Below are 14,523 nucleotides of genomic sequence, written 5' to 3'. Positions count from 1 at the left end.
TGATCTACGGAGCACAGTCTCTAGTGGTGGACCTCTGACATCAACTAAATTGCGACGGCACATGAAACAAGAAAGAGGCAGAGAAGTTAAGAAGAAGATAAAGACTTGTATTGATTCCCGAGTCTCTGTATCGTTATATTTCTTATGGTCTCACTTCCCCTCCACCTTTTCTACCTGTCGCCCTTCTTTATATCAAGTTTCTCGCCCTCGCTTATGCACTCAGCGAGAGCGATGGATCCTTTTTGTACCCGGATAGAACCACTGATATGGTACTTACATGGGCTACATGGCCACTCATAGTACGACGTTTATCTACAGGGTTTCCTCGTTTAGTGCGATGGTTCTCCAGACTGCCAAGGTCTAATCAAACTACGACCCCAGACTATTTTAGTTCGCACGGTATGTTGATGGTTTCTTTTAGTCAGTGAGATGCCTCATTCAATGCGAAAGATATCTCAAAATGATGCGCTAAAGGTGTTATCTACCTCATTGCTCCATATTTGACTTCATCGGCGTAAATACATGATATTTGGTGCGATGACTTATGAAGTACTGTACGAGTAACACCGGTAAGGGATACTTCGGTTAATAGGAGGAATCCCGCTCAGGGCTTAGGGGAGTATTAAAGGAATCGGGCGTTAATTCAGGTCGTATCTTCACCCTGTAATCATTCAGGATGTCTTTATACGGTGCGGCACGCACTTCAGCACGCTACTGACCTGAAGAGAGGCGCAATCCCGCCCAGATACGCCATCGCGCACAGGTATGACAGCATATATATCCAAAACAATATAAATTATTCGAGCCGTCCTCGTGGCCACTGATGCATTATCTCTACCTTGGTATCTATCAACACTGCCTCATTAATGCAGCTGCTGTCTCTTTTCGGAATTGCAACATTGAGTAATTTTTCCCGATGCCCAGCTCTTAAAGCGTTGGTCATTGATATTTCAAGTAGGCTCGTAAAAGAATCTGCATGTCTTGCCCGTTCAAGTTAATATCGCCTGATCGCTTTCGTCCGTTGGCAAGGTATCTTTCCAGCTGGACCAGTTAGATAAACAGAAGTTGTGAAAGCCGTCCCCGAAATTTCGCCTTGTCTACTATGCACGGCGCCAATCGAGAGTCACGCCGTTGATTAATGTATTAGGCCAAGACGAGACAAGTCTGATGGTGCTTGAATGATCTTATGTAGAAGAGCGAATGGTAAAGGGGATGACCGAGCCCAAGACATTGGGAGCGTTGGAGAACCATGGTTACGAGCCAGCCACCCCTGCGGGTCTTCCCCCCTCCCAATGAAGCCTTACGCCTATCATGCTGCTGTATGGTATTTATTTACCAGGGTCGATCGTGATTCCGCCGATATGAATTCAGGGTCACCAAACAGCCAAAGAACAGCTTATACACAATAATTAAGCGCATTAGCTGTAACATACCTTCCAGAATAAGTTTAGTTGAATAAGGCTGTGCAGAGAGTAAAGACAAACTACAGATAAAAAGAAGACTGAAGGTAATGCATGGAATGCTTCTAGAAGCTCGTCTCCTCTGGTGCATGTGATGGTAAGATGGCGACTGAACAGTTAGTACACGCCATACGTCTCACCATATTCATATCCTATACGCTCTTGTGAGACGTGTAGGTAGCACAACATTGCGATGTTGGTGTTGAGCGGTCTTACCTTGACCCCCTCATGACCGAGCTGTAATTGAGACGTAGTAATAGCTAATATCCTACATACCAACATATGAACGCCTACATGTGTAACATATAACAGGACCAATCAGTACTCTTACGGAAGAGTTTGCAACGCACTCAAAGGTACTCTCTCCTGCCAGATGAGGTGAGGCTCGGGACGCCTCACGGGTGAATACATACTAAAAGCTGTATTTGCCTTCGGAAACCTATCCGCTTTTGTGTGTATTCGCCGCGAAAGGGTTATCGGGTTAAGTGTAGCCATTCATTCGGTGAGATATCTTGTGTTCTTGTCATAGACCTAAAAAGAAAAGCTCCCTCTCATCCGCGCCAAATTTTCCGGGGAACTTCTGTATTATCCGTATGAGGAATAGAATGCAATGACCAACGTACGGTAAGTAACGTAGTATTGTTCCAGAACAATTCGTCAACGATGATATTAGTCATAGCGTTACTCGCCAATCTCATCCGGACGGTGTTTTGGTCCAGTTTAGTCCCAGCTAGCCGTGAAGCAGTCCACTGGAATCCCCAGATAATATTAGCTACATGTGGTCCACGTTTTCCCACTTTCATCAACTTGGCCCGGATTTCATCGCTCGCCAGTGTCAATCCGTCTTTGTCAATTCAGCGATTGGGCAAACGGACCCCTTGCTTGTTCGGTCTCCAACCCCTCTTATCCGTTACAATCAAGACCAATCCAGCCAATCCTACTACACAGGAGGAGCGAATCCTACTGAAAAATATCATGAGATGTATAGTATGTCTTGTGTGTCTTAACTTTATGGGATATTTACCGGCACTACTGTAGACGTCCATTAGTTCGGTCAGCCCGAGCTCGCCCTAAGATATGGCTATTATACGCCCGTACGTATAAGATATTTGTATTGCTCTCACCACTTACCAACCCAAGACCCAGTAATGCGGTAGCATACCCTAAAAGAGATTCGGTGTGATCCACGGGGCGTGTTGACCCCCTAATTCGTTCCCCCAGTGGACCTACTAGGATACTTAACCCTTGGTGAAGGTTATCAAGTGGAGGATCCGAACTCCAGGACCTTGCAAAAGGACAAGATTAGGACGTGTCTTTCCATTGGCTGGGTATTTCCCCGTCCCCCATTTCTCGTACGTAACACTAATAGCAATCATTGGATATCACGCTGATAAAGCTTTCGTGGGGTTCCCGGAGAGGCTTGAAGCTAGGACTACCTAGGTATGTACGCAGAGAATATGTACATTCTAAGCAAGCCAGGCAAGCCAAGATAGGACATTTCGGGCGATAATGTACTGCGTGCATATATTAATTAGAGTCATTGCTCGTATATTAGCAGCATAGCAATTTAGGTAAAGAAATCGTCGTAACATGATACAAAGAGGGAGGCGATAAATACGTACCTACCAATATAGATCTCTACTTCGTCACGAGACCTTTCGTTTTCAAAAGCTGCCCATGTATCGTCACTAAATGCACGCATAGTTGTAGTTGCTGTAGCTGAATAACAACGGTTGGATTGATAAGGCTCAGCCGCCACCAACTCGCAGTCAGTCGCACAACAGCCTACCACCTATAGGTCCCTACTTGGCATCTTTTCAGCTCTGACCTAGCGCAGGACCACTAAAAAATGATGCTAATTCCCCAAATTCTACGCGTTTTCTTTCGCGGATACGACGTAAAAGCCTAGGCCTGTATGTACCTAGATATGTACAAAACATATGGACATCCTCATTTACATTTCTCAACCCCTAACACGGATATAACTTATCCCGGAAGATATCTATCCTAAGCGTGTACTCCCGACCGTTAGACTACCATCATCGCCATTTCAGGTAGCATTCTAGAACTTGCTCATGCCACATGTTGTGAGAATGGGGAAGAGCGGACCCCAGAGCCTCACGAGCCCTCCACTCCGGGAGTGTTCGATAGTCGATCTATTGGACCCTTCGGTCTGCAAAGAAGCTTGCTCACTCAGCCATTGTCTCCACCCCGCGTCGACCGTAAGCCATCTATATGTCATCAATTAGCAAGCGTACGCCCAGAGCAAGAGGTAAGCCTCGGCAGGCGGTCGGGTTACTAGAGTACAAGTATTCCCTAAACGAAGGAGAGCTTTGGGGTACAACATACTCATCCGGTGCCCTATCAGGAACATGTCTACCCATCTGTTCATCGCACGACCATATGTGAATATGCCGCAGTCTTTCTTCCAACATATGACACCTCGAGGCGGAATATTCCTGGCAAGCCCTCATGAGGAACATTTGACCTTGAGATTTGTAGCTCGACCTCCCCACTTCCGAGGTAGTCTCCAATTCGTCCAGAACGTCTCTGATAAGCCAGAGCTCCTTTTCAGATGTTTCCAAATCTTGCCGTATGTTCTTCTCAGCGGCGGTGAGCCAATTGGATTGTTCTCCCACCCATCTTCTAATCCCTTCCCCTGCTGCTGATGTAAAATCGAAGTGCCTACCAAGTCGGTATTGAAGTTTAGGAAATGTCATTGAGTCGAGTGGTTGACACAGCAGTTTGATGGGATTGGTTGGAAGTCGTAGGTATGTAACAATTACATTATCGTTGACTTAGTCGCTAGGAAAGAAAAGGACATACCTGTCCCCGCGTCAGTGGAGCTGCTAGTTTGAGACATCCTCAAGTAAATGACCAGATAGATACCCTTATCTAGGAATAAGACATAAATCCTTTGTCCACGTAAATACTTCCATTCTTGTATATGTCTCAGGATGTTGGGGGCTCAGGCTCAGACAAAGAAAAACCCTAGCTTACTGAACGCATGTTGAAATTCGACAAAGGAAAACTTGGTTGGAATGATAGCTGGCCAATTTTCCAGGAGCTACGGAATGCGGAGTCCGAAGGGATATGTGCTACTTATATTCCCGTTGCTTAAAAAATTGGGGATACTATTAAGCTTCATGTTGGCAATACCTATTTATACTCTATCTAGCATGATGGAGAAAGGTTGAGGGTTCCTGCATGGATTAACCCCTTTTTACCTCACACTCCCAGAGGTACAGGTTTTCACGACATCATATTTGGCGTTCATGAGTTGAGCGTTATGATCAAATCAAGTCATAGAAAGAACAAATTGCAATTGTCTAAATATGTGAAAGGCATCCTATACGTCGTCATCTACAATGCCCATTGTGTAGAACTGTGCGATGAAAGAATCCCACCAAGAAAGCACCAAGAATACAATTCTTTCATGGTATACCGAGGCCTTATTAGAATGACAATGATTCTGCCATGCAAAGAAGATCCAATCAATGTGCTTCTCTATATTGGTGAGATATAACTCTTCCTTCTAGCCATCAACCTTCATGTAAACACACCACGACAGTTTTCTTATCCGATTCAACTCGGATATACCAAAGAAAGAGAGAGGCACCACTCATATCTACCTAGGTACCCATACCCAGGTATACAATGTGTTGGGCGAATCCAGAATGGAGACACTGTTACGAGTGCCAGCAGGAATTCGACTGTCGGATAGTGTTTACGCCCTGCTACGTCGCCGAAAACGGCGGTGACTGCAAGAGACGTACGGAGAGACGAGCCGTCTATGTCAACCACAGACCCTGTCCGGAGTGCAAGGAAACCCGGAAGGCTGAGGAGGCATGTCAGCAGCATATACACCAGCAAGTTCCGTTGTACTTCAATCCGGACAGCAGGAAGAGGAAGAGGAGGAGGTGTCTCCGTGAGACATACTGGTATGTACTTGAACCAAAACCCCCAACCTCCCTAAGTTCCCCCCATCCCTCTAATACTAGTATGAATATAGGTAAGTTGCCAATATGGTAGCCCACTAACTCAAGCCGAATAGGGCCTACCTAGAACAAAATAGGGAGACACGAGAAATGACGCTTAGGAGACGGGCCCTAGCTGCGACAGAGCCGCCTCCGCCGCCTATGTTCAAGATGTTTCTGCATCAACCTCACGGTACTTAGGTACGGGATGATCCTAGCGGCCATCCAAGTAGAGAAGGGGAGGTTAATGTATATATGTATGATATGGAATAATAATTAGTACCTTAGCAATGTAGCGTCTAGTTCCAAGGAGACTTCTGGATGATTCACGCAGTAACGATTTAGACGTTTCAAGGTTTAAAATAGATTATAGGTATCTATATAGCTAAGGACCAAGGAATGAGAACTATATATAAGGTATCATTGGTATCATGTCCTGAAAATGTGGTCGAAGAATCAAAGTCTATCCTCTTGTCCACTCGTTCAATGCCAAACACCAGTCATGCAAATTATGCTAGATAATACAGTACCGAAACGTAAATATTCATCCTCACGTAAACCCCCTTATACAAAAGAAATAAATAAATACCTAGATATTATCTAGGTCGAGAAAGAAGGTTTCTTCATTCGTCCAAGTAGCGAAGCTCCCATCTTCGCTACCTTCGCGTCACTCCCTTTAGCCATCGCCTTCATCCCAGGAACAAGAAGTCTCAACGGGATCGCGTCTTCTCTCAACTCATCATCATCACTCTGGCTGCTGCCATTAGTCATGGAATCCATGGAAGTGCTCCCGCTGCTAGCGCTAGGCTTGTGGCCGCGTAGTGCAGGATAGCTACTCGGCATAAAACTGCTCGGGTTAGAGGTAACGCTGACATTAGATAATTTGCGTATGCCCTTGTTCCAACCTGTTTGAGTGCGCATTAACATGAGGCTTCTACTGCCTCTTAGCTGTGGTATTTGTTGCTTAGCGATGATTAGTTCGTATTGCTGCATCATTGTTGGGTGCTCGATGATCTCCTCCATCGTAAATGTTACGCGTTCAATGCCCGGGATCCAAGGCATATTTTCGTTGTAGTACTTAGCAAGCTCAGCGGCGGGTAGAAGCGCTCCCCAAATTTCGTAGAAGGGAACCGAGCGGATATCGGGTACCTTGAGCGAATGGACGTCGAGAATCGTATCCCATGCGTTCGATATCATAGTATGAACGGCCTTAGCGCGATCGGGCTCGACCGATTCTACGGTCGACGGCACGTTTATCTCGCACTTCGGTGAGGGAAGTGGGATCCTTGAGGTGTCGCAGTTATCGCAAAGACCCTTTAGGGTTACCGGCTCTATGACAAAAGCTGAAGTAAGAAGTGAGATAACCGAGCAAAGCATCTTCAAAACCTCGTCCGCGAAGGAAAGAGGTACTTTCTTCTCGCAGAAGGTGAAAGATATATCGACGTTAGCAGTTCCCGACATAACCGACTTAATGAAGATATCTGAGCATAGTGAGTTCGATTCGATGCTGTCTAGCTTGCATCTCGCGTCGCCAATATTGAAGTCAATGGACTTTTCTTCCTCACTCATGTTTTGGTGGTAGACGACGGAGCTAAAGCGAGTCCAGGCTGGCCAAGTAGTACATTTTTGGATAATGTCCAAAGTTTGCATGTTCTCATGTGGTACACTGGTCACATGCTGACTCTGGATAGATCGGAAATATTCATACGGCGTGATAGGAGCATCGGGTACACGCGTTCGAATGGGTATGATATTGCCCGTAGGACCAACAACATCTGAGATGTCTTGACCGCTTAGAAGACTTAAGTTATTGCCTTCAATGAACTGGCCGAAAACAACATCATCGGTGTCCGATAAGTTCGATAGCACAACAGACCATGCGCCCTTGAGGATTGACTCAAACGGTATTCCCAGGAGTTGTAGCGACCCAGTAGGAATTTGCTGGCGAAGAGTCGTCGAGTTAGAATCGACATGTGTGGGTGAGGACTGTTCAATGATTTGCGTTACTGATGCGCCCGCAAGTAGGCGGCGCCAATGTTCAGCCGAGTCATTCGAATGAAGGAACTGCGCCGCTCTGACCAAGTCGCAGAAGCTAGCGCGTCGAACAGCTCGATCGCCGCGACTGTAGAATTGACTAAGATCCTGAACGAGCACGCGCATTGAGTGATCATCGTATTGGGCCCTGGAAAGACGAATGACAAGAGCAGAGCTCTTTTTAGCATCGAAGTAGAAGAACTTAGTAATAGGTTGACGGAAATCAACAGGTAATGGTTGCTCTCCTTTGACGAGTTTCGTAACCAAATTGCTGAGTCTCCAGCCTTGACACTGGTATCTTTGAAACTCGGGACGACATGATCGAAGAACAGTTTGGTAAAGCTGGCGGCCGTGACTTACAAACGCGGTTCGAAGAATCGGGTGAGCCTTGGTCAACATGTAGCATGCATCTTGAAGTTTGTGCCAATCGATCGATCCAGTGATATTGATCGTCAAGTAATTGACGTTACCATGGCTCTGTAGCATACCGGATTCGACGTATGTTGCCTGGAGTGATGATGCCTCGGCAACATCCTCGATTAGGCTCTTGTCAGATCCGAGACGCGGTGCGATTGCTTCATCAACAAGGGTGTTGGGGGGGCTTGGTTGTGCAACTCGGACCTCCGGAACGGCAGCAGGAGTAGTCTCCATTATGACAATAGCCCTGCAAAGTTCGGCAAGGGAAATGTTTCGGAGGACGTCAATGATGGAAATGCCAAGGCCTCTTTCTCTGCATTCGATAACTAGATCATGAGCTAAGACGGCGTCGCCTCCTAGGCTTAGGAATCCATCGCTAGTCGTGATCGACTCCTGTTCGATGTCGAGGACCTTAGCCCACATAACCCGCATCCGTTGTTCAGCTTCGGTCAATGGAAGAGGTTTGAAACTGGTATTTTGGACCTCTTGAGGATTGGAAACCTCTGCGAGTCCAAGAAGCTGTTTCTTAGATAACCCAGAGATCATACGCTGGAGTTCAACTCTATTGACCTCCATCGTCGGTGTCAGTGGCATGCGCTTGACCGGTATATAAGCCGAAGGAATCATGTAACTCGGTAAAGTCTCTCGAAGGATCATATCCGCCATTTTCTTAGAAAGATATAGTCTCTCCTTAGTCATACGACTAGGCTTCGAAAGACTCTCGTTTCCTTGCATAAGATTCTCACCGAGTTCTATAAATGCAGCAAGTACTGGTGCCGAGTTAGGATCATTGAAGGCAATTGTCTCTACTACGACGTCGACACCTCGGCCAAGACATTGTCTAAGCTTCGGCTCGACATCTGAAAGACGGAATTTCCTGCTGCCAATTTCTGCCTCTTGGCTGTCATCGGAGACGAATTCAATTTCACCATCTTCGCGATATCGAACATAGTGTCCTGTCTTGAGTAAACGGCTCCCGGATTTTTCGAGTAGCGACTTTGCACGAGCGACGCTCTTACCAACACAAGTTAGAACGTCGGGGTCGTTAACGTCAAATCCGCTGGCAAGCGTTGGGCCTCCTATCACTAGCTCGCCGAGGGCTCCAACTGGCATGAGTCGGTTATTATCCTCGGGGCTTACGATCCAGAAGTTCCCGCAGAACGGGTTACCGAAACATTGCGAAGCTTTCGTGGGCGTCACCTCCGTTGCGGAGAGTGCAAGCGGACAGGCTTCGGCAGAGCCATATGCCAGTAGCACCTTGGCCTTTCCAACCCATGGCGCGCATGCATCATCGTCAAGGTGTCGCGTGCGGAAACAGACAACAGCGATATCAGGCAAGGTCTCGGGGTCAAGTTTCCTGGACAGTGTAGGAGTCAAATATGTCCAATTGACACGCATGCGTCTAGCGGCCGCCGGAAAATCCGTAATCTTTTCCTTGGCAGAAGGAACACACACACAGCCGCCATTGACTAGAGTGGTGAATATTTCTGCTAGCGCGATGTCGACGCTGTATGAAGAGAGTTGCATAACTCTGCTAGATGGGTTGATCAACAACGTTGAACCTTGACCGGCACACGCAGTCGCTAGGGCACCGTGGCTATACGAGATACCCTTGGGTGTCTTAGATGATCCGACGGAAGTGAATAGGATGCACGCAATATCGTGGGGCGCGGCGTGGGGAGGGCTTAAGCCGACGGGTTGCGCTGACATAGCCGTGACGGTGTTCTCGTTCACAACGGTAACCTTCGCGCCAAGTCCATCAACGTGCTTCCGAATATCATCAGACACCAACACAAATTTAGCGCTGACCGTCTTGATGACCCAGGAAAATGTCGAGGGGAGCTCTGCGTCAATAGGCACGATAATTGCACCAGCACTAAAACTATATTAGAATGATACCCAGTTTGAAAGAGTGTTGTTGACTTACTGAAGAACTGCCAACATAGCCACAACAGCCCATCGGCTCTTATTGACGATCACCGGTACAGGCATTTGTGGCTTCAATCCAGAGGCCAAAAGATGCTTGGCAAGGATAACAGATGACTTATGTAAGCTACCGTAACACAAGTCTCCGTCCCAAGCGCAAACGGCTTGGATATCCGGATTTCGTGAAGCTTGGCAGGCGATCAATTGGTGGATATGCTGGTCATGGACGTCGACCTGAGGCATATTATTCCATGCTAAGATTTGTCTGTGGTCGCGCATACTGAAAAGATCTGTCTCTTTGGCTAGGCTTGTCGGCGCATCCAAAATGGCTTCAATGGCTCTCCCAAAGGCATAGGCTACAGTTGTTGCTTGATCAGAGGTAAGGATACGGTAACCAATGTCAAGTGTGACGTTGCCATCGTGGAAGTAGACATCGGTATTAATATCGTATTCTGAGGACTGTTCAGTTCTCACGTGGCGGCATCTGGAGGGGTCGTCCGCGACATATTTGTAACCAAACGCAAGGCAAGTGTTAAATAGGTGATCTCCCTTGACTTTCAGCTCGTGTTCAACCCTGGAAACCGGCACATGCTGGTGGTCAAGCACCTGCTTGTACTCTTCCTCAGCGGCGAGTAGGAGTTGTGCGAGAGGCGCATCGGAAGCGATGGCGAGCCATGATGTCACTACAGTGGAAAATGAGCCCACAGCGCTCCTCAAACCCTCGACGGGAAGACCTCTGCCAGAGATGCGAGAACCAAAACAGACATTGTCCGTTCCCACGAAAGTTCGGAGTACTAAACCCCAGGCAACTCGAAGCACCGTTGATATCTTGATTTTGTAAATGCTAGCAAAAGATTTCAGGCTCTCAGACGGGATCTTAAGGTCAATGGAAGTAGTCTCCCATTGACTCTGTGTAGGCCGTTTTGAGATGAGTGTGGGAAATCGGCATGGCTGGACCCCTTGTAGGTGCTCCCTCCAGAAATCAATGCTGCAAGCAGTCGCCTTGAGGCACTGCGTATATTCGGGGTATGATGCTTCAAATACGGCAGGGGCCTTGTCATGGAAGTAAATCTGTCCGAGTTCTTTGAAGAGAATTGGCATGCTAGCGACCTAAGCTCCTAATTAGCTAGACACACGTGCGGTCGGGGGGGTGAATAACGTACGTCGCATACTGCTTGACTCGCTTCCAGTTTTAAAAAGGTCTTTCCGGCAACCTGGCAGACAACAAGTCTATGCCAAGGGTTGCCTTCGTTAAGCAGCAATGGGGGAAGGTTATCGATAGATACCATCGCGTCCTCAACGCTGTCGCTTTCCAAGAAGAGCATATTAGGGGAGTGAGATCGCAAAACTATTTGGTCGTACAGTCCATTCTTTGAGACACTTTGGGAAAATACGGTCCTAAGAGCTGAATGTTTGCCGGATACTTGAAGCCAAGCCGCACAAATTCGAGAGATATCAACAGGGCCGCTGGATGTGTCAAGATCGAATATCATCTGCGCAATAGAACTACCGGGTGTTAAGCACTGGTTGGTTAGAATGTTCTGTTGGATCGCCGTGACGGGATATATGGCCTGTATGTTGGAGGCGTTGAGGTTAAGACGTGGGAGGATTTCCTTGTTCAGTCGGCGAAGGCCTTCCTCTGTAATATCCATGTGAGGAATATCAGACAATGACAGCCCAGGAGACTCATTCTGCAACTTCGTGGCGGCTTGACGTAGGATCTTTTCGTAACTACGAATCCAGCTGTGTATCTGGTCCTGGTGTGTCGCACCTTTATGGTAGAGGAATTTGAATTTGGTTTCGCCTTGATCAACCAGAATTGACACCTCGAAAACGGCGATGCGTCCGACATCGCGTCCGATGTCTGATGTGCTAGAAGCTAGCGCTCTACCTGGCACGGGGAGCTGCTCTAAGAGAGCATCTTGGTTTTGCACATCTTGCATGGTTCCAGCATAGGTGAACATGAGCTCGAGCGGGCAGTGAGAAGACGCGAATGCAAGCGCGGAGGTGGCATCCGTCAAGTTCCCGGCGAATTGCGAAACACCTTTGCCAGCGAGAGCACGTCGCAAATCTTTTACACGGCTAAGAACGCTCACGATGTCATCGGTTGGCGCGGATTCCACAGCAAACGGACAGAGGGAAGTAAACCATCCTACTGTTTTGGACACGTCACGCTCTGCGTCTAAAGCGGCTCTGTCGTTCTCCTGGTTCCAAATCACCGGGACCGAGCGGTCTCGGAACGTTTGTGCGAAGGAGAGGCCAAGAGCAGCCATGAAGACATCCGCAAGATCTGTCCTCCGTACCTTGCAACTAGCTTTGAGGGCTGAGGTGATCTCTGTGCTTAACGTGAAGCCAGCGGCCGTCGTATTGCCATATGTATTGGAGGTGGCATTGATTCCCCAGTATCTCGCATTTCCGAGTGGAATGTTGAATGGGAACTTCATACCTTGAACCCGATGCCTGTGGTGAAGCGTCCACTCTTTAAATGAGAGAGTATTGCCGGATACAAGACAACCACTAGTTAGGAGCCCTTCTAAGTCATACGCAATGATGCACCAAGATTTAAGATCGACAGCGAGGTGATGTGCGACCATGTAAATCATTTGGTAACCATCGTGGGTTTGGAAGTGGTGAGCAGCGAAAATCGGGCCATTTTCGATATCAATGCTTAGATGAGCGGTGCTTATAACTTCTTCGACTTCGGCGTCCGTCCTTATCGAATGGTGGGCGAAATGAAACGAAGACGGGATATCCGGTTCTATGGATTGGTACCATGAATCTCCACTGGGTTGGTACCGACATCTAAGCATGGAATGGTGTCCAACTAATGCTTCAACTGCAGCTCGCACATCTTCAACGCTCATATTCCGTCTTAATCGAAACAATACGCTCTGGTTGAATCGGTACTCGCCATTCCCGGATTTTCTTCGTTGGCCATCATTACCCATAGGAGTATGGAAATACAGTCGCTGCATGGGGGAGAGCTCGAATGTTTCCATAGCAGGCTTATTCGGATTACGAAAATGCGATCTACTCGACGTCGCAGAAGCCGCAAGTTGAGATAACGACGCTACTCGCATAACGTCTTCCGCATTAAGAGATATCCCTTGCGACTCGCATTTGGCAACGAATTTCGTAGCAGTGCTCTCGTCACCACCAAGATTTGTGAATGACATGTTCATGCCAATGGTCGCTTGATCGATCTTCAGCACTTTACTCGCTATCTTCTGCAGCCGCCTTTCTATGGCAGTCGAAGGTTGCTTCACATTCTGGCCGGAATTAATTGAACCAATCTGCTTGTGAAGTTCGTCATTCGCATTTTGGATCCATGTCTGCAATTTTCTTCGATTGTTCTTGCCCGTGTCGTCGACAGGCATCTTTTCCAATACTACCCAGACCCCAGGAACAAGCCCGGGCGGAATCAGCGGTTCGGCTGCCTTTTGGATGGTGGGAAGATGGATCGTATTGTAAGCATTCTGCAGTTTGACTTCACAGTCGGCTGGTCCTTCCACTGTGCAACTCGCCAAAGTAACAAATGCTACAAGCTGGCCCTCAAATAATCCAGCCTTTGGTCGTAGAACGGACACCTTCGAAATGTCGTTGTGAAGTGATAGAGCCTGTTCGACTTGGGTATATCGTTTTCGGGATGGGCCGTGCTTGAGTCGTGATTGAATCGCAGAAAACCGAGCCGGAGCTTTCGGTGGAATAGCGGGAGGTCGACGGGGCTCCAACGCTTGATCCAATGCTCGGGATTGGTAGCCTTCTGGGGGAATGGTGGGTGAGTTGAGTTCATTTATATCGAGCGGACGGACGGCTGTGGGTGAAGACTTCGGTGAAGTCTTATTCCTAGGGAACCTCGAAATGGTGAGCGGCGCTACACATGTCTCTAGCTCCGCAATTGTCTTGCAATTCATGATGTCCTTAGTTTTAATAGATAGACCGGCGTCCATGCAATTCGCCCGTAGCTCTCTAGCTTGTCGGTGGGTTCCGCCGAGATCCACGAACGACTCGTCTACGGGTATTGAGGTGCTGTCCAGTTCAAGAATATTGGCAATAGCAACAGTGAGGCGCTTTTCGATCGAACCACCCATCGATTTCCTCCATGTAGTAACATCGACTGGTTGTGAGTTTTGCGAGTATATCGAACTCGAGCTCGACGATTCTTTTCGTGCCGATTCCGATCCATCAAAAGTCCGTTGAGAAACCCCGCTTGAACTCGAGCCAGCACGAAACGGTTGAGGGAGCGAGCTTGCATCGACGCCCAGCGCATTGGCCACCGCAGACCTTAGGAGGTCCCCCGAATTTTCGGTTCTCTTTACAGGAGCAGGAGGCGAAGTATTAATCGATGGATATTTCCTCTTCTTAGAGGTAGTGGTAGGTATTTGAGTAGGTGAACATGGCTCGCTATTTGTCTTGTCGTCCAACGAAGAGTCGGTCGGAGAAAGTAAAAAGCTATTCTCTACAAACATCGCCATTGTCGACGAGGTATGAAGAGATGAGAATTAGGAAGGGAGAATGAAGAAGGGATGAACGGCGACGAAGGGATTAGGGATACAAAAATGGGTTGAACACCCGGCGAGCCTCCAATCACTAGTTACACTGCAATTTGTGTGTGTGTATCCGGTACATATGGGGCCGTTTAAAGGTATGGATGAATGTGTATAAAGATGCTTTACAGAGACCCTATATCTGGAAGGAGGATACTAGAC

General features: G+C 47.8%; 3 protein-coding genes across 3 annotated transcripts; 1 reads left to right on the top strand and 2 right to left on the bottom strand.

Moving 5' to 3' along the window:
• Nucleotides 1–3,253: 3,253 nt before the first annotated feature.
• On the bottom strand, nt 3,254–4,735 carry F4822DRAFT_99348 (uncharacterized protein). The gene is made up of 3 exons (XM_051464289.1): nt 4,461–4,735; nt 3,810–4,286; nt 3,254–3,691 (listed from the first exon to the last, which is right to left on the bottom strand). Exons 2-3 carry the CDS (start codon nt 4,178–4,180, stop codon nt 3,523–3,525), a joined length of 540 nt encoding a protein of 179 aa, XP_051308636.1. The 5' UTR covers nt 4,181–4,286; nt 4,461–4,735; the 3' UTR covers nt 3,254–3,522.
• Nucleotides 4,736–5,117: 382 nt separating this feature from the next.
• On the top strand, nt 5,118–5,638 carry F4822DRAFT_435236 (uncharacterized protein; the record flags this gene model as incomplete). Its single annotated transcript, XM_051462137.1, has 2 exons — nt 5,118–5,401; nt 5,515–5,638. 2 exons carry the CDS (start codon nt 5,118–5,120, stop codon nt 5,636–5,638), a joined length of 408 nt encoding a protein of 135 aa, XP_051308635.1.
• Nucleotides 5,639–5,765: 127 nt separating this feature from the next.
• F4822DRAFT_99196 (uncharacterized protein) lies at nt 5,766–14,523 on the bottom strand. The gene is made up of 3 exons (XM_051464288.1): nt 10,978–14,523; nt 9,816–10,924; nt 5,766–9,764 (listed from the first exon to the last, which is right to left on the bottom strand). The coding sequence occupies exons 1-3, from the start codon at nt 14,287–14,289 to the stop codon at nt 6,038–6,040; spliced, it is 8,148 nt and encodes a 2,715-aa protein (XP_051308634.1). The 5' UTR covers nt 14,290–14,523; the 3' UTR covers nt 5,766–6,037.

The sequence above is a fragment of the Hypoxylon trugodes genome, assembly GCF_022578975.1.
Source record: "Hypoxylon trugodes strain CBS 135444 unplaced genomic scaffold F4822scaffold_13, whole genome shotgun sequence".
Lineage (NCBI taxonomy): Eukaryota > Fungi > Ascomycota > Sordariomycetes > Xylariales > Hypoxylaceae > Hypoxylon > Hypoxylon trugodes.
Note: the sequence above shows the minus strand (reverse complement) of the source record. Positions and strands in the feature narration are given on the sequence as shown.